General features: G+C 37.9%; 2 protein-coding genes across 2 annotated transcripts in view; one reads left to right on the top strand and one right to left on the bottom strand.

Annotated features, from left to right (window-relative positions):
- Positions 1 to 52: 52 nt before the first annotated feature.
- LOC110055660 (nuclear pore complex protein Nup155-like) lies at positions 53 to 24159 on the top strand. The gene is made up of 34 exons (XM_020762039.2): positions 53 to 478; positions 1318 to 1455; positions 1789 to 1885; positions 3091 to 3161; positions 3405 to 3497; positions 3992 to 4152; positions 4736 to 4844; positions 5087 to 5160; positions 6063 to 6154; positions 6333 to 6433; positions 6889 to 7041; positions 7513 to 7613; positions 8847 to 9014; positions 9585 to 9695; positions 10259 to 10321; positions 10471 to 10742; positions 11265 to 11331; positions 12030 to 12154; positions 12749 to 12804; positions 13200 to 13339; positions 13562 to 13621; positions 14209 to 14340; positions 14921 to 14998; positions 15214 to 15274; positions 15724 to 15859; positions 16760 to 16910; positions 17259 to 17363; positions 18913 to 19070; positions 20536 to 20785; positions 21138 to 21258; positions 21931 to 22041; positions 22760 to 22896; positions 23512 to 23618; positions 23741 to 24159. The coding sequence occupies exons 1-34, from the start codon at positions 337 to 339 to the stop codon at positions 23880 to 23882; spliced, it is 4083 nt and encodes a 1360-aa protein (XP_020617698.2). The 5' UTR covers positions 53 to 336; the 3' UTR covers positions 23883 to 24159.
- A 1331-nt stretch (positions 24160 to 25490) lies between these two features.
- LOC110055663 (uncharacterized) overlaps positions 25491 to 27781 on the bottom strand; it is a 3098-nt gene continuing 807 nt past the window's right edge. The window contains exon 1 of the mRNA XM_020762044.2: positions 25491 to 27781. This exon is cut by the window's right edge and continues 807 nt beyond it. Within this exon, the coding sequence (XP_020617703.1) occupies positions 26663 to 27781 (1119 nt within the window). The 3' untranslated portion in view covers positions 25491 to 26662.

Consider the following 27781-nt stretch of genomic DNA (forward strand, 5'->3'; position numbering starts at 1 on the left):
TGATGAAGAACTCACGTTTTGATATAAATGTAAATACTTTTTAATGATGTGAACGTACTCTGAGGGGCTTCTGAGGAACCATAAAATAAGCGGGTAATAGAAAAATGTTCCACTACCTGACAGGAGGTCCTCGATAGACTTGTCTGGGTCGGAAGGGACTCGGAACACGGAACCTCGGGAGAGCTCGGTTTTGTACCCAGGACTATTTTCGGAGTTATTCGGAGTATGCGCGTTGTTGTGGAGCGCTTACTTCGAAAATGTGCGCCATGTGTGACTTTTTAAGAAGACAGAAACTGCGAATTTAGTGCACATTTGAATCATAAATCTGCTTTGATCATGTCCGTGGCAGTGGGTACAAGCTCTGTGGGTTCACTGGTTACTCCTGAAGTGCTGGAAAATGCTGCCAAGGAGATAGATCGCCAGCTAGCAGCTGACAGACAGTTTCCTGAGCTCTCAGAACAGATCAACGCTTCCCAAAGTTAGTAAATCCTCCATTTCCTTCTTCCTGTTACATGAGACTAGTCTTATTCGCTTTATAATGAAATGTGAGACCCTGGATTACGCTGTATAGTGGCTAGTTAAAACACAGACATTGCACACTGCATGGGTACAATTACTTGTACATACATACAGTGCAACCCCATAAACCAGTCCACCGACGGGCCACAGAAATCTGGCCATATTATCGCGTACGCCGCATTAAAGTGTTTCTTTGAATAACAAAATCACTGACTGAGTTTTTGTTAGGGGTATAATTAAGTGGCCGTCCTAAGTGACTATAAAAATGTGGTGGCCGTGATATAACGCAGGATTGCAATGGATAATTTGTACCTTTAAGTTTAAAGCTTATGTGTATGTAAGGTTATCATTAGTCATTAGATCTTAATACAGTATGTACTTGTTGTATGTGTGCCATCCTAAACTCAACGTTGAGTACTTAAATCAAGTTTAGTGTGGTGAAAGGACTATTTTTCCAGACTGTCTATACCTGTGCATATGCATGTCCCATAAACAACAGGGGAAGTGTCTGCTTTCAGGGTAAGGCTGGTGAAGAACTGACACATTAAAAAAAAGAACCTTATTTTAATCTTCTTGAATGACTGGTACTTTGGGTTGTTTCACACTTCTCCAATACATGGATTACAACTTTTCTTATATAAAAATTAATGTATGCCAAAAAGAGCTCCACTATGATTGGATGCTTTGTACACAGCTTACTTGGAGAAGTCACAATCATGATTTACGATTAATATCTGGCTGTGAAAGGAATCTGTTAGTGGGGGTTGACTGAAGTTTTATTATAACCTTTTTTTACAGCCCTTACAACATTCAGTGGAATAAATGACTATGATTATCCCTCATTATCATCTCCATCTGTTGGCTTGGCTGGTATGGAGCTGGTCAGTCTCCTTAAAAGGGTTCCACTTCCAGCAGAGTTGGTTGAACAGTTTAATTGTATCCTTTGGGTGTTGTTGCTGTTTGTGATTAACGAAGTAATGCGAGAATTGCAACTTTGTAAGCAAGTACATTGAACTGTCTGTGGGTTAGAGTTCATATATTACAAACAATCTAAAACAAAATATGTTGACTAGGTAGTCATCAGTGAATCACCTAATATATTTGTCAAAAGAACTAAACAAGTGTTAAAATAACTTTCCACATTTTCAGTGTTTTTTTTGTATGTCCATCGATTCTTCAATGCTTCAGTGATGTTTAATCAATGTAACTTAACAATATAGATTTCCATGAGTTCTATTTTACACATGATCCTTGACCTGATTAATACAGACATGCAGTGTAACTGTATGATGGGACTTTTCCCTGAAATCAGAAGGGCGTGGCTTACCATTGATAGTAATATTTATGTGTGGAATTATGAAGATGGGTAAGTGAGACTTATCTTTAGCTGAGCCTAAGAACTATATATGTACTGGATTATATGTTGTAGGTCAAAATGAAATTCAGATTGAAATGATTTTAACCTAATTTGATTCTCAATTGCCTTTGTCTTCTAACCCCAATTATTCATAATCCATGGATAATTAGGGTTAAGGGACAAAGGAATTTCATTTTAACCTGAATTTCATTTTGACCTACAACATATACAGTGCACCTTGCTAGATTAAGCCATTCTAGTGATATAATCCTTAGGGTTGTAGGATTTTAATGGGTGGATGATTAAATGGTCCACCCATTACCATCCTACAACCCTAATGATTATATCAATAGAGTGGCTTAATCTAGCAAGTCAAATTTTGACTTTTAAGGGAGGTGTGGGTGATTTTGAAAAAAACCATCCTGCAAACATAATTGTACCAAAAAAATGCATGCACACAACCACTGTCTGAAATCGGTAGTTGGCATTACGCATTGCATTAAGCATAGAGTGTCTGGTTACGTGTTCAGCTTCAAGCTAATTGACAGATGAGTCATGTGCTAGAGAGAGAGAATGTTCTAGTTGTTGATTGTCGAACGTGAGAGAAAATAAGAATGTTCAGGATGATTGTTCACCTTGATAGTTCAAGATTGTACTGAGATTGTGAAGTTATAGAGTCCTAAGACGGAAGAAAATGAAGATGGTGAAGCTCAAAGTGTGAATTTCTACAACCACTGCCAAAAATAAAATTAGGCACAGTTTACACACGTCTCGAGAAAAAAATTTCCTAGTGTGTTAAAGGGTAAAAAGAATTCACGGCTGTACCAAATCAACACCACACCTCCCCCTCAAAAGTGGAATGGTGTACCCCTAATGTTGAGTTATTTCTGGTTATCCTGACTTTGGAGCAGTCTTCAATTGAGTGTAAAACCAGTGCCAAAGTGATGACTCCAGCCAATCACAAAGGACACAGACAAGAGTTGTTTCTGGGTAGAGCCCTAGTTCAACTCCTTGGTCATGCTTGTAGATAACCAACTGGTCTACCTCTCACCATTTGGGATTTTTTAAGCCTACTATGCTTATTTGAAGTCTTTGTTTATTTCAGTTTGGCATGCCTGAGAACTAGCTAGGAATAGCTTAGCACACTAATCACTATAGAGATTTGACGCTGAACAACATTTAGCAATGTATTTTTTTATGTTCTGTTATTCCAGGAGTGACTCAGCTTATTTTGATGGTTTGGATGAAACTATTCTGTGTGTAGGATTAGTAAAAGCCAAGCCAGGTAAATCATGTTACTATATTTATAATTTGCTTCTTGGGTCAGTTGGCTTGCATGTAAATGAATACATAGATTTATGAGTTTCCTAAGGTGGCTGTATGCTCAGTCTCCGCGGGCACACTGAAACACCTATGGCTGAAGACTGAGCCTAGGGTGACTGCAATGTTCTGATTTTGATTGTTCTCTGTGCTTGCAATGCTAATAAATTCATTAAATAAGTTACAATTTTTTTTTATGTGTTTTCAGAGATCTTTAAAGATGAAGTTAAATATATTCTGTGCCTCACAACACCAATTGATATTGTGCTGCTTGCTGTAGCATTCACGTCAAAGAGACTAGGTATGTTCATCATTATTATGTTTGAAAATGAGGCAAACTAAAGGTGTAGTTTCAAGATAAATTATTTGATAATATTCCCTGTTTATAGTCATCTTTTGCAGGATACTTATATCATAGCAAAGTGATTAACTAACTCTTAACTCTTTGACTCTCTAACTCTTAACTCTTTAACTCTCTAACTCTTAACTCTTTTTGATTGGTTCTGAAAATAACCTTGTACTTTTTTTTTTATAAATATTACCATATGTAACAAAACACCTTAATCACTACAGTCAAATCAACTTTGTACATGTAACACCGTGCATGGCACATTTATTTGATTTCCCATTTTCTAGAATTTTGTGGTTCCTCAAAGACGATATCCAGTAGTTTCACCAGTGCAACTACAGAACTTTTGAATTTCTTGTCCAGTTTCCTGCTAGTATATCCAAATCTACTCAACCATGCCTTTGTAAGTTTTCTTTATTTTTATTATCTTGACTGCACTTCCTTAGGAAGCTTGGGCCATGATGACCTTGCCGAGATGCACCTTCACCCCAATCCAGTGTTTTCTATCCCATCTGATAACATCTACATGACATGTATGACTGGGACACAGTCAGGAAGAATCTTCCTTGGTGGAAAGGATGGCTGTGTGTACGAAGTAGCTTATCAGGTTAGTTTGAAAGGAATGTATGTCGGTAGCTACACACAGTATGCTAGGAGGCATCTGACTTGCTTCGGCCATCTCATAGGTCCATTCGATATTAACGAATGAGGGCAGCATAAGTTTGATGGCTTTCGCTTTCCTCATAGCTAATTTCCTTCACATGATCCCCTCCATGGCCAGTTCTGGCCAAGAGTGTCAAGTTTAAGAGTTGTTGTCTGATCAAATGAGGCCTTATGTGTCCCATGGCGAAACAAGGAGAGATCATATGATACAATCAAATGATACGATCAAATGATACAATCAATTGAAATCAGTCGTTTCATCAAGGGTTGGACACTGGGCAAATTGACGGGCTGTGAGAATGATTTTTCTCACCTGGTCTGACCATCTAGGGAAATTTTTTCTTATAAAGAGGTTCAAATCAAAAAAAAAGTTTTCTCGGGTGTCACTGTGAAAACCAGTTGCATTCCTGCAGAAAATGTTAATGAAAGTCCTGTTAAATTACAGAAGAAAAAATGTTTATTTACATGTATTTTGAAGATAAGTAAAACAAACTCAATTTGCTAATTTCACCCTTGAATCTATGCAGTCAGCTGACAGCTGGTTTCCATGGAGGAACTGTCGGAAAGTGAACCACTCGTCAGGAGCCTTATCTTTCCTTGTGCCGTCATTTCTAAGTACTACTTTCAGTGGAGAAGGTGAGGATTATTCAGGAACCCACAATAATATTATACTTTTGGGCTGATGTCAACATTTGCTACTCTACCCTTAAAACCAGTAGCTAATATTACAAAGCACCCTTTCATAAATTAGGTCAGGTGAATGATGCCAGGATGTACAGGTAAAGGCAATTAAGTCTGAGCCTAGATAAATTACAAAGGGCTTTTTGGATATTTTATTAACTAGTGATTTTAAATGATCAGAGATTGTTCTGTTCCAGATTCCATAGTCCAGCTGGCAGTTGATAATACAAGAAACACTCTGTACTCTCGCTCAGAAAAAGGAACTATTCAGGTACATTTATTAAAAGGGCTCTGTTTTCTTTATGATAAAAGTCCTACTGTGTTCTGTTTTTTGCTCTATTCAGACCAGCAGGATGTCCTTTATATCAAAGTTTCATTATCATTGCTCTTTATAAAATCCTTGACATCTCTACAGAGGGGAGCAGAATTGCCCCCACCCCCTCCACCCCCTCCACCCCCCAGTCTTAGGAAGATCGCAACAGCTTGTTCTGAATATAGAGGATATTACAAGGTGGTGAGAAATGAATTTTATGTTCGCGTGGCAAGAACATAAAATTCATATCTTCGAGCTAACATGTAATGTTCTTTTTATTATAAAGACATACTAATGAGGGTGTTTTGGACAATTTTCCAAAGATTTGCGACCACCTTCTGAAGATTTCCGAAGATTCTCCAAAACTTGTCCAAAGGTCGCACCAATGTTGCCAAACATTTTCCGAAAAATTCCGAAGATTACCAAAGATTTCCGAAGATTGCTGAAGACTTTTGTGGAAGACAAGAAGATGTATCTCTGATACACCAATGAATTTAAGAACAATTTAAGAGACAAACTTGATATCAGTGAAATCATATGTTCACTAGTGAGGATATAGAAAGTATGCCACTCGAGTCCTGGATGTGGTTTCGTATGAATTTTACGAGTGGTGTATTTTCCAGTAAAACACTCGTGTCTATATAATAAAGGTTTAAACAACATTGCAATGCTTCTGAATCAGGTAATATAGCAATACCCAAGCATCTCTCAAAACAAAAGGAAACTACCATTATGATTTTTCCCAGAGTCCATACAGTCTACCCTCATATTTTTTTGTGCACCAATCTCCCATTTAATAAACGTCTAGACGTAGTTAGTAACTACCAAACTGTTAACTGTTTACTGTTGATTCTTTTCAGGTGTTTGATCTTGGTGCAGATGGAAATGGAATGTCACATGTGGCATCGCTGACTCAAGACAGAATCACTCACAGAGCTGAATCAGTTGCTAGGTACATGTCATAGACATGTTGTGTGTGTTTCTCTAACAACAATTGTAACCTACATTGTGTCATTTTGATTGGCTTCGACACTGTTTTTAGTGTTACAAGATTTTAAGACTGTGAATTGTTTTAAATAAATCATTGAACAACTTGTTTCATTTATGTATTTCATGTTTTATTTTTTCAGAACAACAATTGGTCACAATCAGTTCCGTCCTATTGTTCACATTGCACCAATACCAAGGCAGGAATCAAAAACTGTCCATCTGGTTGCAATCACACACACTGGTAAATATTTGTTGTCACATGCTTGTAATAATGAAATTTTTTACATATCCTGTAAATCAGACAGCTGAGAGTTGTCTGTTTCAGCTACAAATTTCTGCACCTAAATGTCCCTGTAATTAAAGAAAAATTGTCGCAGAAGGAAATTATGTTTTTGATCAGCAAAAACTGTTTTTGATTTTTGGGGGAAAGCTCCCTCCCTCTTTCTTTCTACTCTGCCTTTTGTCAGGGAATTTAAACTTTGTATTTGTAAGCCATGACTTTTTTGCCTAAATGCTCCCAGAATGTAGGACATACATATAGCATTTTAGAGAAACTAGTCAGAACTCTCCACTTGATATCCTGTGATTATCTTATTTGTCTCATCAACTGTAGTGGTCACTAGCCTGATTCTGCATTTCCTGGATCTGCTTCCAACTTCAGTGTAACTTACGTCATTGTGATCGCTTTGTCGATAGGTGTGCGACTTTACTTCACTACAACAACTGTCAGAGCTCCACTAGAGAGACCAAGTAAACTACAGCTTGTTCATGTAAGACTGCCACCAGGATATGCACCATCAGCAACCTCACAGAGGCCTTCCCAAGTTCATGCAGCCTTCTACAGACAAGGTAGTTTTAAGGGGTTTTTTGGAAGTTTTTTCTTTTATAATTTAAGTTACGGCTGAAAATATGATGCAAATGAATAGACTAAGTTTACCTCCTATTTCTACCTTGATCCTTGCTCTCTCCATAACCATGAATGTCAAGACAAAACATTTTACGTAAGGAGCTGAACATGCTAGTTTCAATTTGACTGTATCTATGACTTAGCATAATAACAATCAAGTGAATACCACTTAGACAATTATTGTGTAAGTGGTATGCACTTGTCTAGGTGACTCCACTCTAGTTTGTCTTCTGTGTTCATCTACCCTCACAGAGATGATCACGCTAGACAAACGACTTAGGGTTAGGATACTCCTGCGTTCAAACCATTTCCTATGTGACTCCACTCTGTTGGTAAAGTTACTGTAGTGTCTTTTGTATTCTCAGTTTCATTTACTTTGCTTCCTCATTCATTGCGTGTTTGTATTTCCTCAGGCATCTCATTGATGGCTGCATCTCAAACTGAAGAGACTGATGTTCTTTGGGGAATCAGCCCTGATCCATTTCCTTTTCAATCACCGCTCAAAGAAATGCAGGTAACAAGTAGTAACAACTAGCAGTTAAATTAATTTTTATTCAACCCTAGATTCTGTACCTCTGTAATCCACTGAACAGTGACGCAAGTGTCTCAATAAGATTTTTAACAGGGGTCGTGAGCATGCACTCATGGAAAATTTCAAATTCTACACTTGTAGAAATTGTACACTTGCAGTAGGACAAAGTTCTGTTTGGGAAACAAATTCTTCCAAGTACAGAAAACTTCAGTACCTGATTTTTGGGGGGATCACCTCCCATGGAAATATGGCAGATGCTATTGTTATTTTGATGGTTGATGACCTACTGGAGGCAATATCAAGTCTGACAAAGCTGCAAAGAAACTGTTGCTATGATTGTTTTCCCACCCATTTTTACAAACATGAAACTTGGGATTTGTTGCTTTGACAATAGCACTGTATCTAAATTCACTAATTAAAAATATTTCTTCTAAAGAAAGCAGTAGCCATAGTCTACACCTATCAGACATTCAAAAAGTAGATGGTATAAAGGAGTTTTTGGTTTTGAATGTAGTGGTGTTATTAATGGGTAGTAATGCTGTCTGGGTTCGGGTCACTGTGTTTTGTTCTTGGGCAAGACACTTTACACTCACAGTGCCTCTCTCCACCCAGGTGTATAAATGGGTAGGAATTCAGTGCTGGAGGTAACCCTGCGATGGACTAGCATCCCATTCAATAGAAATACAGTTAAACCTCTTCACAACAGTCACCCTGGGGGCAGAGTTTACTGGCCATAGTGGAGAGGTGGCCATTGTTGGGAGGTTAAAATAAGAACAAATCTCTCAATTGAGATGAAAATATGTGGCCGCTGTAGAGAAGTGTCCATTGTGGGGAGGTGGCTGTTAGTAGAGGTTTGACTGTACTCCTAGCTGCTTAATGCTACAGAAACCTGGATATGCTCAGGTGGTAAGGGATACTTGGATCAACATTGATACAAACTTGTATGGTCTATTGCCAGGGGTATACAGTGCTCGAACAAACGTTGATTCCAGCTTCCCCTTTGGACAAGCAGCTCTCAAAGTTTGCTTTCCCTGAGCAAGTCTCAATTTGCTTTTCTTGATTAAGTTGGCAGACAACTTGCCAATAAAAAGTAACTTGCCCAGCTGGAAAGTCTACTTGTTGCAGACGACTGGACAGCACTTTTTGGAGCCCTGGGTATACTGATATCATAGGTTTTATGCATTTCCTTATATTAGTTCATCTGTGTTCATGTAGGTGACAGTACCAATGGATGGGAGAACATGGTCTTTGAGTGAAGTACCTGAATTTGGAAGTAATATGATCTGCAGCCGTCCTATAATCTGTGATCAATGGCTGGAGCCACCCGCAGTTGTCAGGCAACATGCTTCCTGTCAGAGATCTTTTGTTGCTCTCAGTTCTCAGGTGAGATAATATGAATAGTCAGTCAGTCGATCACTTGATCGGTTGGTTAATCAATCCATCAGTATATCAGTCCACCAATAAAGGACTCTTGGTCACATCAGTCAAATTAACCCACTCGTTAAAATTTTGGATAACCTTTGGATATTTCAGACCCCTTTTACATTCAAACCTCTCTCTCTCTCTGTAATGCAGACACCTCTATATTACATACACTTTGGTGAAATACCAGTAATAGTTCGTGCAAGTCTGGCACGGCATTATTTATTTTCATCTTGGCCAAGAGACTCTTCAGAGGATTTAACAGCAAACTGGTTGAGCATCGTGCTCAAAGTCTGAGTTGCAAACTCAATATGTTAGAAGTCATAGTCCGTGGCAAGTCTGAGAGGTTTTGTTTCCTGAGAGAAACCAGAATTTAATACATATAATCTCTACCTTCACAACAGACACTTCCATAATACATGTACATTTATTCACGTCCACCCCTATGATGTCCATGTTTAAGAGGTTTGACTGCGACTAAATTTTTTTGAACTGTTTTTTCTGTTTTTATAATATATTCCTTATCAACAGGGTAGTTACCTGTTTACAACTTATCGCCCAGTGGAACAACTTCAACAATTATTTATACAGAGTCAGGGATTTGACTCTGACTCAGTGCGAGCTTTTTTCAAGCTATATAAGGTGAGTAAAAAAGTTATTTACTGGCAACCATCTGGCACAATTTTATGGTTCTTATGAATGTTTCAATAAGAGCCTGCAACTGGAAAAATTCTGCTATGAACTTGAATTAAATTCACTGAAATTTGCCCCTTACTTTCTGTGAAATTAATAATATCATGGTTAAAATTGAACTTCCATCAACTGCTTATTTTGCAGTTTGGGCTACCTGCCAAAAAAACCTATTGAAACCATGTTCTTATGTATCTTGTGCTAAATAGTTATGTAATAACTAAAACCACACAAAGATGTTGAAATGTACATGTGAAAACCCCTCCATTTTCACCGGGGGTTTTTAGTTTTCATATTGTAAAAATTTTATGTATTTTAGCCTTACTCTAGCTAGCACCTATAATATACTTGCATGTATGTGCTATATACAGTTTGTCATAAAGTGTGCAAGAGACATCTCATCTAGCTCAATTTACTAACATGGGGCAATATTTTTCTTCCATTTGTTCTTACAACCCATTCATGTTTTTTTTTTGCTATCATGGTATTAATGTCATATTTCATGACTTGTACAGGAAGACCAGGCATGTGCAACATGTCTTGTTTTGGCTTGCTCTGCACAGACATCCCAACAGCAGGTGAGTATTGTCACAAAAAGAGTGTTGTTGTTGTAAGTATTATCATCATGGTAATTTCTGTGTCAAGTCACTTGAATCAAAATTAAGGGGTAAATAACATTTTGGGAAAAATTCACACTAAAATATACTGGTATGTCAATGTTGTCTAGATTGCAGAGTGGGCCACAAGAGCTTTTTTCAAATATGGAGAGTCAGTGTCCCACCACCCCTCACCTGCAGGTACGGGAGTCCACCCCACTGAGACGGGTACCGGTCTCGCAGGTAGCTACATAGCCTCCCCAGGTAGGCCTGGCTATGGAAGTCCTGGTTTTGTGACGTCGACACCTCAGTATGGTAGCATGGGGCAAGCGGTTGTGAGAGCTGAAGTGACAAGATCCAGTAAACATGACGGGTTGTGCCTTTACTTTGCAAGAATACTAGAGTACGTATCTTGAAATTTTATAAAATGTGGTTATACCCTATGGGATCCAAAATGCAGTATTCCACCTCTAACTGGTACAATAAGCTTTGTGTCAGTACTATATATTGTAGAGGTGCGGTGGCCTCATGGTTAGTGTGCTTCACTCCGGATTGAGCAGTCCAGGTTTGAGCCCTACAGCGCCTCTCTCCACCCAGGTGTACAAATGGGTACTGCCGAATTTGATGCTGGGGGTAACCCTGCGATGGACTAGCCTCTCATCTAGGGGGGAGTGGAAATACTCCTAGTTGCTTCTTGCTACAGAAAGCGGAGTTAAGCGCTGACCTGATGGGCCACATGGCTCATATACAGACTCTTTTTTGACTGTATACCAAATGGAGTTCCAACTTCTGCTTTTCCTGATATTTAGATAATAAGAACTAAAACTCTTTTGTTACTTCAAGTTGGATTACCATTGTAGACTCTCAAGTCACAACTGTTTATGTATTTTTTCCTGCATTACTGACATTGTCCTATTTTTGGTAGAACTATCTGGGATGCAAGATTAGTGTTTGAAGATTTCTTAATGCCTCTTCCATCAGAACCACAACAGGTAAAACTTGTTAATTTCGATGCAGTGTTGGATTTTTCTGGTTTCTGATTTTTCTTTTGTTTCTGGTACATTTACCTTAAAAATCTATGAAAAACAATTGTCACATCATCATGCATTCTGTGTACAGGTTTCTGGCATTTTCTGAGAAGTCCTTGAATTCAAGAACGTGTTGTAAAGTCCTTGAATTCTATGGCCTTGAGAGTGGCCTATAATTTACCAACATCCCATCCTGGAAGACAAATTTTATGAGATTGGCCTTGCTTTGCTTTGATTTTGCAAGTAAAGCTAAGATAGCATTAGAGCATTTGGTCGTTCTTGCTGCTTCGTTTTAAGTCAGGTACATTTTATAGAGAGGCCTGGGTCCTTGTGTTGTGTTCTTGGCAACAGACTTTACTACCAGTGCCTCTCTCTCCACCCACGTGTATAAAAGGGTACTGGTGAATTTAATGCTGGGAGTAACCCATCAGTGGACTGGCATCCCATTCAGGGGAGAAAAGAAATACTCCTAGTCGCTTTATGCTACGGATCTATCAGAGTGAAGCACTAGCTGTATGGGCCGCTAGGCTCAAACACTGCTTCACCTTAACCTATGTTTGTAGACTTCAGAACATTACTGAGGAAAACAAAGTGAAGAGATATTACATGTAACAGCTTTTTGACATTGTTTTTTTGTTAATAATATTGTTTTTACTGTTTAGCCAACTCCAGTGTTAAGGAGTGTACATAATGTTGAGCAGCTTGGATGGGTCTTAGAAAAATTGCGACAGCTTCAAATGTGGATGGAACAAAATCTGCGGTTTATGCTTCCTAACCTGGAAGGAGGGTGAGAATATTAAACTGTATCTTCTTATCACTTCATCACTCATTGATGTATTGACATTGTAAGGAGAAATTAACAGATTATCAGTTTGTTAATTCTCCTTACTGGTTGCATTATGTTTCTTTTAGTGGTAGTTCAGAGAAGTTTTTGTTACGTCAAGACAATAATCCATCGTTTGTGATGATGATTTTCTTTATTCTTATCACCCGCTAGTTTGATTGATCATGTATATTAAAGGAGCTACATCACAGTTATCATCACGGTCTTAAAAAGTTTAGCCCAAATTTATCATGTTCCATGTTCGTAATCCGTGTTAATTTTCTCCATCCTCAACAACCCTTGTTCCTTTATGGTTTATTATTATCTCTTTAGTGTTTGTCAATTTTGGTAAACCACCATTTTCAGGTTTCTTTCAATTTAAAGGTAATTTTGTACTTGGCCAAGGAAACCCCAAATGCTGCAACTGAGCTCCTTTAAATTTGTTAGCACAAATCAGATGTTAATTATTGGGATTTTAAAGATTAAAATCTTAACTCCAAAAAGACATTAAATGATAATGAAATGAAGCAAAGATAAAGTGAATGTTTTTCCTTGTAGTTTCCCCAGAGTTCCAGTGGCTGGTGCACAGTCACTTCTCCAACAAACACATCAAGGTTAGTGTTATCAGGGAAATTTTTTTCCTTAGCATAAAAGAGAACAGGTTCTGTATGATTTTAGTCTTAACTATCTGCATAAGTTAACAAACTGACATCAGTTTTTCATGTATCTGTCCCATTATTGATTATGAATTTTGTCATAACATTGTCAAGGTAGCTGTGGGTTCACGACGCGATGGTTGAGTAGATCTGCAGACTTCTTTGACAACGTTATGACATAGAAAACATGTTAGATGACACATGAACGTGAATCAGATCTTATTCTGTAACTTTGTTAACAGTTCTTCAATGATTTACATGTAAACGTGGTCATGTCGTGTGCGCTTATTTAACTTTGGAACTTTACTTTTTCCTTTAATGTTGTACCTGTTGGGTTTTTTTGTTTGTTTTAGCATCAGCTGAAGCACTTCATGCAGAAAAAACCTTTGTCATTAACTTCAAGTCCCTGATAGACTGGTCTTTGGAGACACTGTGCTTGTGGCAAGTTCTTAATGAGCACAATGTTGAGGATGTGATATTTCACCTTGACACGGTAAGACACTTTTTTAATTTTGTAAAAGTGGTGTTTAGGAAAATCCAGTTCCTTTTTATGTAATTACTTTTAGTTGGGAAAGGAATACCTGAACATGTTTTGAGAAACACGAGAGGAGATTGTACTTAGGTATCCAATGGTATTCTAACACTTAGTCCTACAAATAAATAGAATTCTGTTCTTGGTTTCTTGATGCTTGTTTTTTCTGTGTTGGAATTTCAGGTGATAAGAGAACGTCTGAAACACATCAAATTTAGAGACCTAGTAACTACTGGGCAAGAGGTAAGTTAGGTGCTTATCAATATTCAGGCAGTTCTATTGTAAATTTTACTGACAGAGTCTTGCAGTTCTACAACTGCCAGCTGGTATGCCATTGTTGGTAACTAGATTGCCAGTGATTTCAGTTGAACTTAGCACCTTATGTGGCTAGTATCACTATTAAGTATCACTTAAGTGTCACTTGAAGTGGGGACAAGGACCCCCCGCCTCCCTGTGTATGCACAGGACGCATGTTGCAGGGGCAGTTTGCAAACTGGTGGACACAAAGCAGACATTGGTTCAATTCTATGTTTTAGTGAGGACAGTTTGCAAGAACAGTGCACACTGAAAACTGACATCATTTCATCCCTGCTTCATGATGCGCAAATTCAAACCAGCTGAATTTCTTGTAACATGTTGCTGGGACAAAATTTCGTCCCTGCAATAGAACTTTTCTGCAAAAGTGGGCATGTCACACTAGGAAAACTGATGTTGTAGCATGTCCTGCTTCATGTGTCCACAACAAGTCCCCTAGCTTGTGCTGAAAATTTACACCTGTATACTGAAATACAACAGGAGATTGGTTCAAAATTGTATTTTTATTTCTACAGATTTGCAGCTCTCTTATTTCAGCATTAATGAACTGCTATCTAGATGACAGTGCTTCTACTGATGCCATTAGCGAGAGATTGCGGGATCTCTGTCCAAGTTTATTCAGTAATGATGATGCTGTGTCCACAAAGGTAAAGACATCACTGCAGGAGTAACATTCTGGAATACTCAAATATCATTTTTCTTTCTACCATCTGGCTTTACTATTCCTATTGCCAGATAAATGATTAGGGCAGTTCTTTTACAATTTGATTGCTTTTCCTTGACAGATATACAGTCATGTAGCTGTAACCTTTTTGATTGGTGAAAGTGACATTCACAGACTTTGCATGTTTGGACAATTTTGGTGGCATTCAACATAAAAACTAAGTTTAATTGAATGTCAGATAATGATCTGCACATGAAGTTAGACTAGGGATGAAAAAAAAGTATGTGACAGTGGCCCTTAAAAGTGTAGTAAATAAGGGATTATCTACGGGACAAAATATTTTCTATGAAAAACATTTTTTAAACTGTTTGTGAAACTCAAACTTAAATTTCAGATCACCAACACTTGTGATAAATATTTCTTGAGAAAATAAAGTTCTGTATTTGGTTAAACTGCTTGAATTCACATCTTGTTTTCACAAATGAAAAAGGTTAAATTAGTAAGAAACAAGCCATTCTGACCACAGTATTTTAATTAATTATCTGCATTCCATTTCTTATTAGGCAGGTGAACTTCTAATGCTGGCCAAAAGAAGTAGAGACAAAATGGAACAAGAAAGCATTCTCAAAGATGCACTTCAGGTCAGTTTTGTGGTGATTTAGCCATGTATTAGCAGCAGGTTGGCACTCTGTAAAGAAAACTATAAAGTTATAGGTAACACAAGTTTTCAGAATTATAAGAGTGTCATTATCAAATTTCATGTCTACTTGCTGATGTGAAGAAGACAATGTTGTGTTTGTTATCATTTATTTCACTACCAAACAGACTCATTGTTTTGTGTGCTTTTAACTTCCAGTGTTATCGACAAGTGACTCATCAAATCAATCTAGAAGTGATATGCTCTTTGTTTGAATCAGGTGGGACTGAGATCAATATACAATTTACAGTTGTTTTGTTAACAAGTAGATTTTTAGTGTGTATGACAGATACTTTTGCAAGAGTGAAGAATCTGATCCCACCTATACATCAGCTAATGGTGCAGCCAACAAGTTGGCTGACAGTCAGCCAACATGTCAGTCACTTAATAACCTTATAAAGTTACAAGATGCGTCAGTGTTGTGTTGGCAGGGCATCAGTAGTGCATAAGGTCATGATATGGAAATTGAAAAAAATGGATATCCTTTTTGTACACCACAGATACCAATTTGAAAACATGACAATTCACTTCCGTCCCAAAAATGCCCCACCTAACCCACCCCTAGGTCTACCATCCTTGCTATTACCATAATGTTTTGTTGATGTTATTACTCTTTTCACTTTTGAAATGAATGATGTAAATGTAACCTTAAGGTTTTTGTTTTTTAAGTGAGATTCTATGAGGGCATGGTGGAGTTGTCTTTATATGCTGCCCTCAAGCGGGACCCCCAGGGGCTAGCTTTGCACTTTTATAGGAACGGTGAGCCACGTGGTGATGTGCAAGGAGAGGAAGCCTTTATTGCCAGGTACTTTATTTGGAACCAAAACTGTGAAGATATGTAAAGAGTTATGTCATGTTTCGTTTTGAAGCCTTTGTTTGTTAAAGAAATTCAATTATTCATTTAACAAAGGAAATTTAAGGGTCGCCACAGGTCCAGGGGAGAAAATGCTTTAAGGTCAGGGAATTTTATTTTGAGTCGGGGAACATTGACATTTTGAAGAAAAGTGGAGGGAAAATTGAAATAATTTAACACAGCTGATTTAATACCATTGAAAGCTTGAAAAAATATGTGGGGTCACTGTGATCTCAATGATGTTTTCCCTTGATGAAGAAGGAAAATTTGTTTTTAAACTAGTCAGTCTCAATGAATAGGTGGAAAAGACGGCTGTAAGGGGAGGCTAGGAACCACTTCTATGTCTGAAATTTTGTATTTACATGGTCAGGGAAATTTGAAGATTGATATTTTTGTGATTTCTGTGGCAAATCATTTCTAATATTGACTAAGAAATCAAAGCTGTTGCATTGTTGTGTTTTGCCTTTCAAAAATGGTAATATGTTCAGAATTTCATCGTAACATGTGTTTGACAGAATTTTAGGGAAGGGGTCTATTCTCATCTTTTAGAGAAACATTTGTAATTAAAGTACTTTTCTTAAACAATCAGCAAATGGTTTGAAATTGTTTGCAAATCCCAATAGACCAATTTCGATATATTAAAATTCAGCCTAACACAATAGACCTCAGTACAAGGCTCTGGGGAATAACTACAGAGTTTGTGGGGTTTATTCCCCAGAGCCTCGTGCTGAGGTCTATTGTGTTAGGCTGAATTCTAATATATTGAAATTGGTCTATTGTTTCTGTTCTGGTTTGTGCATTGAAAATTTTCTCACATCAACTATTTACTAAAGAGAGTGTTATTTGTTTCAGACAACAGTGTTACAAGTGTGTTCTCGACAGTTTACAGCGCCTTCTGGTGATGAAAACAGCTCCTTCCCAGTCTCCTGGTCGACCAACACAGCCAGGACCTCCACCCACCCCAGACCCCAATGCAATGACTCCACTTGATGCTGACAAGCTGGTAAGCTTTAAATTGACTTTTTTTTTATCAGACTTGAGTTCAAAAACATTTTATATTAACTTTTTACCATATAATTGTTGTAATATTAGTTCAATTAATTTGTTTAATGTTACTGGGACAAATACAGTTTACTCAGTGTTCTTATTGGTTTCTCTTTTGTACAAAGTATGACCAAAGTGAGATTTTTAGATTTTATTAAATGAACTCTAAAGAGCAATATTATTTTACAACAATGTAGTAAGTCACTGACAAAAACTCAGTGTGTCTGTACTAAGAATGAAAATTTGTTCTGTGAGGTTTTTAGTGTGTTTGGTTAAGAGACTGAATTGTCGTTGCTTTTGTCACTAGATGGAAGAAGTTTTGTCATATTCACTGTCATATGGAGATGAATTGTGGCATGTTGTGTTGTATCAGTGGTTAATTGACAATGCACTCACTGATAGACTACTTGAGGTAAGATTTGTATTTTCTTATTAACCCTTTGTTTTTAACCCCTGTAAAGATGACTTGCTCTCAGGTTTTCGAAACGTCAGTCACCAAACAACCGCTCTTTTCAAAATTACCCTCATGTGGACAATCACACAAGATGAACTGCCTTTACATCACAAGCTCAATGTATTAATTCTCCATACTTAACCCTTTCAGTCCAAAGTTCAAAATTTTCATTTTTACTGACAGCCATCAGTTCTTTTACTGTCAGTTCGTACTATTATTTTGATGGTACATCAAGACAATATCACTTAACTGATGGTTCTCTTTATTCTCACTACCCATTTGCCTGACAATGTATTGGTCTTGTGATGAGAAATTAGATTCTGATCACTCCTAGACTTAAATGGCAAATGGCATAACAAGGCTGTGCTCTGAGAAAAATTCTAGAGAGCCCTTCGGGCACCCAACCTTGTAGGCTAGGGTGCTGAGAAGTCAAGCTCGGTGGCCCAAACAAATACAAAACAATTCAAAAATTTATTAATTGATTAATTAATTATAATTATCTAATAACATTATTAATAAATACATGTAACCGATTGACCCTTAAATAAAAATGTCTTGCATTGTTTCTAGGGCATTTATCCTGTTTACATATGCCAAAGATAGAGGTTCACATGTAATTTTTGTAATACTGTTGTCAAAAGCCGTAAAGAAAGACAAAATTTACATGTTTTTTTGAGTTAATGTGGTTGTTATATGTAGAAAATTAAGTCCTTTTCCAATTCCCTTTTTTCCCTCTATAGTTCACATTCTCTTTCAATCAGGGACTTCATGCACATTATACAAACCACAAGAACTAAGAGGACTTTTTGTTGACGTTATACGGATTAAACAAGGAAACTGCTGTCTGTATCACTGCAGGCCAGTGTTAACGTACGCATTGAACCGAGCCATTGAACGACCAATGTTTTGACTTCACAGATGGATTTAAACATTCTGAATTGAGCCATTTTGCCTTCTAAACTTGAATACAACACAAGAAATCAAAAAGGGAAAGACAAATTTATTATTGTGAGACTATTTTCATCTTTAAGTTAAATCTCAAAAAGGAGGTGGCCTGGCCAGGCGACCAGGTATGTTTTTCTTGTTGCCTGAAGATGAAAGCCAGTCGCTTTTCGTGGAAGGTGGCATATTGTAGTCAGTACACTGGAATCTGGATTAAGAAATCTAGGTTTGAGCCCTTGTTGGGGACATTGTGTTGTGTTCTTGAGCAAGGCATTTCACTCCCACAGTGCTTTTCTACACCCAGATGTAAAATTGGTTTGTTGTGAACTGTTACGGTTACCTAACCTCACTTTAAGGATTTTAACTTGTGATAGACTAGCATCCCATTGATTGGAAGTAGCAATACTCCTAGACACTTCTTGTTACCAAAAACAGAGTTATCTAGCACTCTTATGAGTAACTACACTCCTAATAGGCTTGCTACATCTCTGAGCTAACCTTTAGCTCGCTGTTCTTCATGCAAGCTTTCAAAGGAGACTGATATTCTCATTTGCTTTGTGTTAAGGTCAAATCTCCACACCTGGAGGCATTTCTCAAGAGATCATCAACACAACAGCAGCCAGGAGAATTGAAGATCTTGGACTTGCTGTGGAAATATTATGAGAAGACAAAGAACTACTCTGCAGCTGCTAGAGTTCTCTCTAAACTGTCTGAGAAAGAGAGGTAATCACAATATTATCTGCTGCCTGCTGATGTGAAATTCTCTCGTAGTACTTCTCAAACTCAATAATTCATCAAGTTTAAACAATGGAAATCACGACTGTGACGGTGTTTTGGATTTTAGCAATTTGATTTCTCCACTTTCTCCTTAGTTTTAGTTTCGATTGAGAAGGTTTCTCAAACACTCAAGAGTGTGTTTCACCACATTGCCAAACACTTTTAAGTTTATCAAAAAATACTCTGCTTGGCATCTGTTTTCAACTCTCTTCTCTATTTTCCTAAACATGGTCAAACATGGTCTTTTGTGTTTGATACATTACTTATGGAAATAGCTTGGAAGGAAAATGTTTTTTTCTTGATATATGTTTTAGAGACACTATGACAGCAATTATGCTGAATATTTGGTCAAAACAGAGCTAAAAGTGTAAAGACACGAGTGATCATCACAATTATCTACACAAGTTAACCAGTTTTGAAAAAATACCCCCAAAAATTAGCTAATATTGAAACTTCAATGGGATTCAAATCCATGACCCCTGTGATACCAATGCAGTGCTTTAGCACTTGAGCTATCTTTACATCTTTGGGGGTGGTGAATGGTGAACACGACACTTTGTGGCATTTTTCTTTCCAAGCCCAAGACATTTGTGAGACCAGAACTTCAAAGTGTTTTAACAAAAGGAGAATTTGAGAGCTGTTACATTCGACAGAAATTTGGCTAGACCGATGTGTGTTGATAGACCATTCACCACCCCTAGATTTGGAAATTCAAGTTTTGTTCTGTTAAATATTAAAAATTCAAGATTTGGCCTCCCAAAATTGAAAATTACTGGCTTGCCAAATATTGACAATTCAATATTTGGCCTGCCAACTATTGAAAATTCACGCCAAACCTTGAAAATTCAAAGGTCTCCCAAATATTGAAAATTTAAGATTTGAAAATTCAAGATTGAGTCCACTTAATATTGAATATAGAAGATTTGGTCTGCCAAATATTGAAAATTCAAGATTTGAAAATTCAAGATTTTGCATTTCAAGATTTGACTTGCCATATATAGAAAATTCAAGATCTGGAAATTCAGTATTGGGCCTGACAATGATTGAAAGTTCAAGATTTAGCTATCTTTCTGCGCTGTTCAAAGTGCAAATCTTTTGTTTATTTGCTTGCAGTGTTTAAACGGAAACTGAATACCTACGCTTGTACACAGAATACTAGGAGGACGTCAAGTGAATTGTGGAAAGAAAACCAAATTATGATTAATTTCAAGAGACAACAACAATGTTTTTTTTAGGTCTGCCAGACTATTCAAATTTGACACCACCACCCTGTGCGTACCTAACCTATAACGACACTCTCTTTAAGCTTCAGTGCTCTTGTGTATTAATTTTCAACCAAACTAGACCATTAATTTTAGGTGTTCATCAAAGAAAATATATCATATTCATGATGTGCCTGTTTAAATTTCAGCCCAGACGTGACCCTTGAATCAAGATTAGAGTACCTGGCTCGTGCTATTATGAGTGCTAAGAGTTGTAACCTGAGGACTGCTGGTAGCGGCGAGGGAGAATTCTTGCACGAATTGGAAGAGAAGCTGGAAGTGGCACGCATCCAGATGCAGGTTTATCAAGCTCTGGTCAATTTAAGGGCTGTTAATCCATCAAGGCGCGTTGCTCAAGCTTTGGCAGCTTTGGATTCGCGACTCTTGGATGTAACTACAGTAAGAATTATTATTTTTTGTGTTGTATTTGTCTTTGTATTTTTTATTTCTCCACTTCACGATTTGATTACAGTATTGCTAAAAATAAGTACAGTGAAAGGAAAGTGGAAAGGGCACAATATAGTAAACTAATTATATGCCCTTCTTTAATCAAATACATTTATTTTAGAAATTGTAAATATCTTGTTAAGATCAAGGAATGTTATAAAATTTTAAGGTTGTTGTGGTGTGTGATGATGAGTATTGTTGGTAAATATGGTCAGGGAAATCCCCCTTCCGGGGGGGGGGGGAGCTGATTCCCTGTCACTCTCCTTTCAATGAACTTTGCCATTGATTCCGTGTGTTTATTTAGCTGTATGGAGATTTTGCTGACGAGTTCGGGTTGTCTGAGTGCAAACTGGCCATTGTTCATTGTGCTGGACATTATGATCCCATCCTGATTGAAACTTTGTGGAGAGACATCATCGAGGCTGGTATGTATTTGTTGTTATGTTGTGACAGCAAGGTAAACACAAACAGGGGAGTAGGGTTGGCACAGCAGTGAGAGCGCTTACCTCCCACCAATGTGGCCTTGGTTCTTTTCCGGCCTGGTGTCATATGTGGGTTGAATTTGTTGTTGGGTCTCGCCTTGTTTTGAGGGTTTTATCCAGGTTCGCCGGTTGGTTTTCCAAACCAACGCTACAAATTCCAATTTGATCAGGATAGAGAACCCGCATGTTGATGTGGCTTCCTCTCTAAATATTAGAATTTACAAACCAGTAAAATGTTTGATGATTTGCACTGAAAATATATTAAAACACATTAGTATATAGTTAATCGTGTGAATGCGATTAGAACTTACACTACGATGAATATTTCAAACTTCTATTAAACGTTCATGAGCCCTTAGACAAGTGTACTTTGAAACAATTTTCAAATATCACGAGTAGTGTAGATCCTTAATATTTATTACTCAAGCTTTCATGTGGTGCGAATTAAAAATTAACGATTTATTGGCCTGCTCTCGGCCAATCACAGTGAAGTAACTTTCTCAGTCATGTAATAAGTGACAAAATAATGGAATTTTGTATTACAGTTTTGTGTAGATGCTCGAGACAGCACACAGTCTTTAGCTATATTCATTTCTGTCCTTTTCTTGTCGACAGAGCTCCATGACTCCCTTCAGAGTTCACCAAGTGATCGAATGGCAGTGGTTAGTAAGAAGATCGGTTATCTCGGAAAGGTGTATGTTCACTCTGAACGATACTTTCCATTGGGTAAGTACAAACTGATCCACAGTGCTCAAACTCATTCGCTTAACAGTGACATTCATTGTTTGACAATGTTCTAACGCACATGAAGACATCTGTAATACGTACTAAATCATGATCCCACGCAGTTACCCTCCCTTCCCCTCTCTAGTCAATGTTGTTACCAAGGGGGAGGGGAGGGGATAGGGGGGAGGTTTTGGTTTGGGTATGATTTGGTCCACCGCAAAATGTAAGTCCACTTACTTGGAGTTACACTCAGTTACAATTTATCAGCAGGTTTCACAAAGTTCGAGTGGTTTTCAGTTATTATTCTCAATCGGATACGTATGGTCGTTATATTATTTTGTTCCTTTGCCCCCTCCCTTCCCTCTTCCCCCCGGTTTTGTGCAAAAATGGTGAGTTGAAATTTCACACCAAAATCTTCCAAACTTTGTTGTATTGAAGATGTTTTTCATCCACTGTTGTTTGTAGTTTAGTACCAAGAAGTCATTTCTCTTGCTCAGCTACCACTTTCATTTATTCACGTTCTAATATTATTATAGTCATTGTTTCTTAAGTCTATGAAACAAGTAATTTGTTGTTATCATCCTTGGCACTGATATCCTTTCATCCTTTCTAGTGCATCGCACAAAGTCATTTTAAACATCGTCAGACCAAGTTCTTACGTACCCAGTTAACAGTAATTTGCGGTCATAGATTCATCATTGTTTTGCCCATTCCACAGGCGCTATAATCCTTATGCTGGAAAAGAAGAGTGCCGAGCTTACTTGGGATCCAACCTGGGTTTTCATGACCTTGTTGGAGATAGGAATTCCGTTTCCAGTGTTGCATGGCATTTATGATAGACTCTTCAAGGCTAAGGTAAAAAAGTACATGTCTTATGTGTTCAAAACCTGTCGAATTTTGATCTCTTGCAGCGTTGCCTAGCTGTTGTTCAACTACATTACATTTTTTTTTTTTTGCAAGATTGTTTTTAAGTGCTGAAAAGTTGAGACTGAATAAATATTGAATTATGTATTTAGGATGTAGCAGTGAGCTTCAAACTGACAGGGTTAAATTTTATAACATCATTATTAAAATTGAATAATTATATAGTTATAAACGACAGTCCATCTTGTTTTGATAGTTGTACCTACAATTGCTCTTGATAACCTGATGTCTTTAATTGATTATTCCGAACCTTCACGACCTAATAATACATTACGAAATAAATCAAAACTTACTTGGTATTTTACATGCTTAGAGATCCTTGATTACCTAACAATTCCTAGCTCTAGGCTTTTTCCCGTTACTTCTTTACTTCTTTACCGTACCTACCTCTATATCTTTATTGTTCCATACCTGCCTAAAAACACGAGTCGCAACTCTAAACTCTAAACCCATAGCTCTCTTGATGATGCAGTGGTTTCATATCTTCAAAACAAATGTGTTGTAATCGGTAATAACGATTGATATTTCACTTCGTTTGGTTTCAAGGATCCGTGTTGGCGAACGCTTAACAAGCCTCTTCACATCCTTCAAGTCATTTATCACTTGTTGTCGAAGTTTGTAGACACGCCCTCCCTTTCTCCGCCACACGAGAGGTAAGACTCTTTCTGTTGCGACAGTCGCTTTAATTATGTTCTCAAGAGTTATGAATAGTACCACAGCATGAAAGAACTACTTGAAAGATTAATTCGCGAATGTCTTCTAACTTTTTTCACAGACCTTCGATTGCAATTTCATTGTACGACGCATCTGCGACGTACCTTGTGGAATTGCACTCTAGTGTCTCACGTGACCCAGCTGTGCAAGCTACGCTGGCCAAATTCCAAGGATTGCAGGCTTCCCTTAAACGCCTTCTGTGAAAAGATGACTTGGATGACGTCACTCCAGTCTCCTTGATATTCTATCAGATTTGGACAAATCTTATTTTCAGAACTAACTTAGTTCTGGAAACAAGAAACACCCAACCGTAAAACAAGGCAGCCTTTTGTGGTACAGTATCACAGTAAAAAGAGAGTCCATGCTCGTTTATAAACCTTACTATGAAAAAAAGAGAATTCTCTCCTGACGCTTAAAATGTAGATCTTTTTTTAATGAACAGCATATTGTAAATAAAGTTAGGAAAACCCTTGTTATTAAGTTTGTGATTTTCGTGCTATGCTTTGCTGTTTTGTGACTTTCCTTTTTAAGTGCACGAGTAAGCCTTTGAGAAAGGTGAATATATTTTTTTATGGCTAATGTGGTGAGCTGAACTGTTGTGTGACGAAATGGAAGTCGGGATGGATTACTGATGGGCAAATTGATACACGTCAGCAAACAAGCTGCCAATGCCTTGTGCCTTGTGCATTCGCAAGAAACGAATTAGCGCGCTTGATCCGGTGTATCCGCGAATCCAATCCAACAGGTTTGTCCATTTCGTGTGGCGCCAGTCGCACAGATTTTTGCGCGTCGCGCGTGATTTGTGAATGAAAACGCTACCTGAAAAAAACAACAACAAAGCAAAACAATTATATTTGCGATGCTTTCATTGTATACTCACGTATTAATTACGCGTACCATTATTATCGTACCGATTTGTTGGTTCGTGTAATCAATACAGTGATGACGGCATTATTAGGTTTCATGAGTTCGAAAGAGATAAAGTAGACGCTGGCGATTCTGTACCCCGAATGTGGGCGAAAAATTTGCTTAGCTATTCGCTTAAGCAGCTGTAGTGCGAGGTGGTATGTGTCGCAAGCAGGCTCCAGTTATTAACCTGCTGGTTATTTTAAAACGAGAGAAATTCAAGAAATCAAACTAGAAATGTCTTTAACTTGTGGATGTGGAAGTGTCCGCTTTTGCTATGGTTTGAAATTAGCAATTTTAAGGTGGCCTTATAACTTGTACTGGTTTTAAATACTCTTCCAATCTCGTTTCCAGGTCTCTCATCCTCCCGCCCCCTGTAACGAGAGAGGGGCGGGAGGATGAGAGATCCTGGAAACGAGGTTGATACTATTTAGAATGTGATAGCTCTTTCTCCTGGTTGAATTAAGGCCAGGCGTGACAGAACTTTCTAACCTGTGTTCTGATTCGCTCGAAATACTATCCGCGTGGTGATTGGCTAATTAATCGAGCTTCCGGTTACACGTGAAAGAGTGTTTCCGCCTACGAGTGAGTGAGCGGGTGAGTAACCATCTGCTTACAAGACCCAACTAAACTACAACTCCTGGATGCTTCGCCTATATCCACTAGTAACAACGAGCCACCGGCGACAATAATAATTCATAGCTTTGGCTTCCTTATGATTTTTAGAAGATGGACTAAATTAAACTACTGTTTGTTGTGTTTTATGGAACAAATTAACAGGCCAAAGCCACGCTCTACCGTCACAGAACACAAAGAAAGTTTAACAACGCTTAAAAAATGAATAAAACACTCGCCAAACCAATCAAAATTCGCTCAGAATATAAAAATATGCTATTAGTCAGACATTTTTAAAAAATTGCTGTGCTTATCTTTTATTTTTATTCAAACTGCATTATGAAAAGTAACTTCGATAATACCTGGCTGCTTAACTTATTTATTGTAATTTGATTCAAACGCCAGGGAGTATATCCCACCTTCTTGACAAGTGGTTTTAGTCAAATGTTTAAACAAAACTCTCTCGGCTTGGAGGCTATTAGTTAGGAGTTTTAGTCCAGCGTATATGAATATTACTTTTGCGGATTTCGGCCTACTTAACTTTATTTTTACCCAAATGGTTGACGTGAACGCCCTACTTTTGTCAATACAAACCTGTCTGCTTGTGACGTTTACCCTAGTTTTACCTATTCATTGAACGCGCACGTTAAATTATTTCGCTCAGTTAGGTGCAAGAAGTTGCTCAAGTAATTGCGTGGGTGTTATATTGTGGTACTCGACGAAGATAAACATTTTAGTCTTTCTTAATACTCCCAGTCTTCCGTCCTGCCGATAAAGACTCCCTGTATTTACTTTAATCTTTTATGTGCCAAATTTGCGCTATTTTTTTTATTTAGTTTTATTTCTCAAAACTTATTTTCCGACATCGCCAAACAGCACACATTTTGTTCCCTGTTTCCACCTAAACCTTATTAAAACATTGGGTTTATATTTGGTTAAAGTCGGGTTTTAATTTAATCATTAGCCCCTCGAGCTAAACTGTAATTTATTCTGAGAGTCAAATTAAAATTCAGATCAGGTGTTGCTTTTTACCAATAGTTCTTTACACAAGTAACTCCTATATTTATACCACCGGATATTCTGTCAAAATCTTCTCACCGTTCATTAAAATAAGTGAATTACTTCATAATTCTTAGCATTATTTTTTTTATTATTTTTACAACGTCGGTTTTCCTTGAAACTATTTGTCGGATCGTTCCTTGAAATCGCGTTAAAACATTAAACGGCGACGAGAAAATAAAACTTAAATTACGATTGTCAACAAAATTGAGTTGGCGTTTTCCGTTGAGCGACAAAACATCCTTTTCCTGTTCAATGCATGAGTTTGACACGAGGCTTTTTCGTCTTTTGCACACTGAAAGCGGATGTCGTGGTGAAACAGCGCGGAAATTTTGCAGTTTCAAAACACATAAATCACCTGGCTATGAGTTCATTTTGATCCCGTTTCCCTTGAAAGCCTTCTTCACATGCTCATTAAATTTTGCCGCTTTTCGTACAAACTTGAACCATATTCAGGTCCAATGCTTTTTTCTAGGACTTCACAGATTGCATTTCGTCTTCCTTTGTCGAAGGTAATCAAGCGAACCATGGTTTCGCTCTTTCCCTCCGTTACTAAGGAGCCACACACGTGATTATTAGAAGCGTTGAATGTTTGCAAACGTAAATATTCTGCGCTTTGTACACAGGGTGAGCTATTGCATCGAGTCTTTACGGCTTCAATGTTTCGTTCTACTGACAGTCTTCCATCTTGTGTGTTGTGTTCGCTTACTGCTAGTAATGTGTATACATCTCCTATCTTTCTGTATTGCTCGCGTGATTCCTCACTATCTGGAAAAGGCTTATTCGTCTCGAACTGCCCTGAAATTAAGTAATTGCTAGTTTTTTCTGCGTTAATCCCATCAGCCTGTGTTGATTCGGCTATTTTCGTACTTTCGCTGTCTAGTTTTTTGGCATATCGCTGATTAAAAGTACTCTTTATGCTGACTTTGGCCAAAGACATATCGTCAAATGAAAACTGCGTTCTCCGGCGTTCTTTCTGCAAGCTCTCCACAACTTTCGAGTCCTTTATTAGACAATCATTCATCTCTCCGGCAAGATCAATTGCCTGCTTAACTTTCCCATCGTTGTTCAGTAGCCCGGCGCGATCTTGCGGTGTTCGCGAACGCCGTTGATGTCCCCCCGGGTATTGTGTCGCGTTCATAGTGTTTTCACACAACGTTTCTCCATTCATCTTTGAACACGACCTCGTTTTCTTCGTACACAGTCTTGCTTTGCCTGTCAATGGGTCGATTGGTGGTAGTTTTGCTGGGATTTTGTCATTGACTACTAGCGGTTTTTCGCCCGTTCTTATTGGTGCTTTTGCAATCGGGGGCAAAACTGTATGAACTGTTGTTGTCTTTGGACTGCTACGTGTATCTGCGCGTAAAGTTGAAAATCCTTGAGCTAGTGGAGCGCTGGACAGCGCTTTAGTTCTGCTTGTTTGCTTGCCTTCTGGAAGTAAACATGGAACACCTTTGCAAGAAATCTGCCCAAATTTGTTATCTTGTTTCTCCGCTGGAACCCCTTGAAACCGAGAATCAGC

Source organism: Orbicella faveolata, unplaced genomic scaffold (genome assembly GCF_042242905.1).
Source record: "Orbicella faveolata isolate gen_17 unplaced genomic scaffold, um_ofav_v1 contig_14, whole genome shotgun sequence".
Lineage (NCBI taxonomy): Eukaryota > Metazoa > Cnidaria > Anthozoa > Scleractinia > Merulinidae > Orbicella > Orbicella faveolata.

Coding starts and splice junctions, on each gene's coding strand:
- LOC110055660 (XM_020762039.2), top strand. CDS start 337: ATGTCCGTGGCAGTGGGTACAAGCTCTGTGGGTTCACTGGTTACTCCT. Junction 11,332..12,029: donor TTCCATCAGAACCACAACAG/GTAAAACTTGTT, acceptor TTTACTGTTTAG/CCAACTCCAGTGTTAAGGAG. Junction 12,805..13,199: donor TCTCCAACAAACACATCAAG/GTTAGTGTTATC, acceptor TGTTTGTTTTAG/CATCAGCTGAAGCACTTCAT.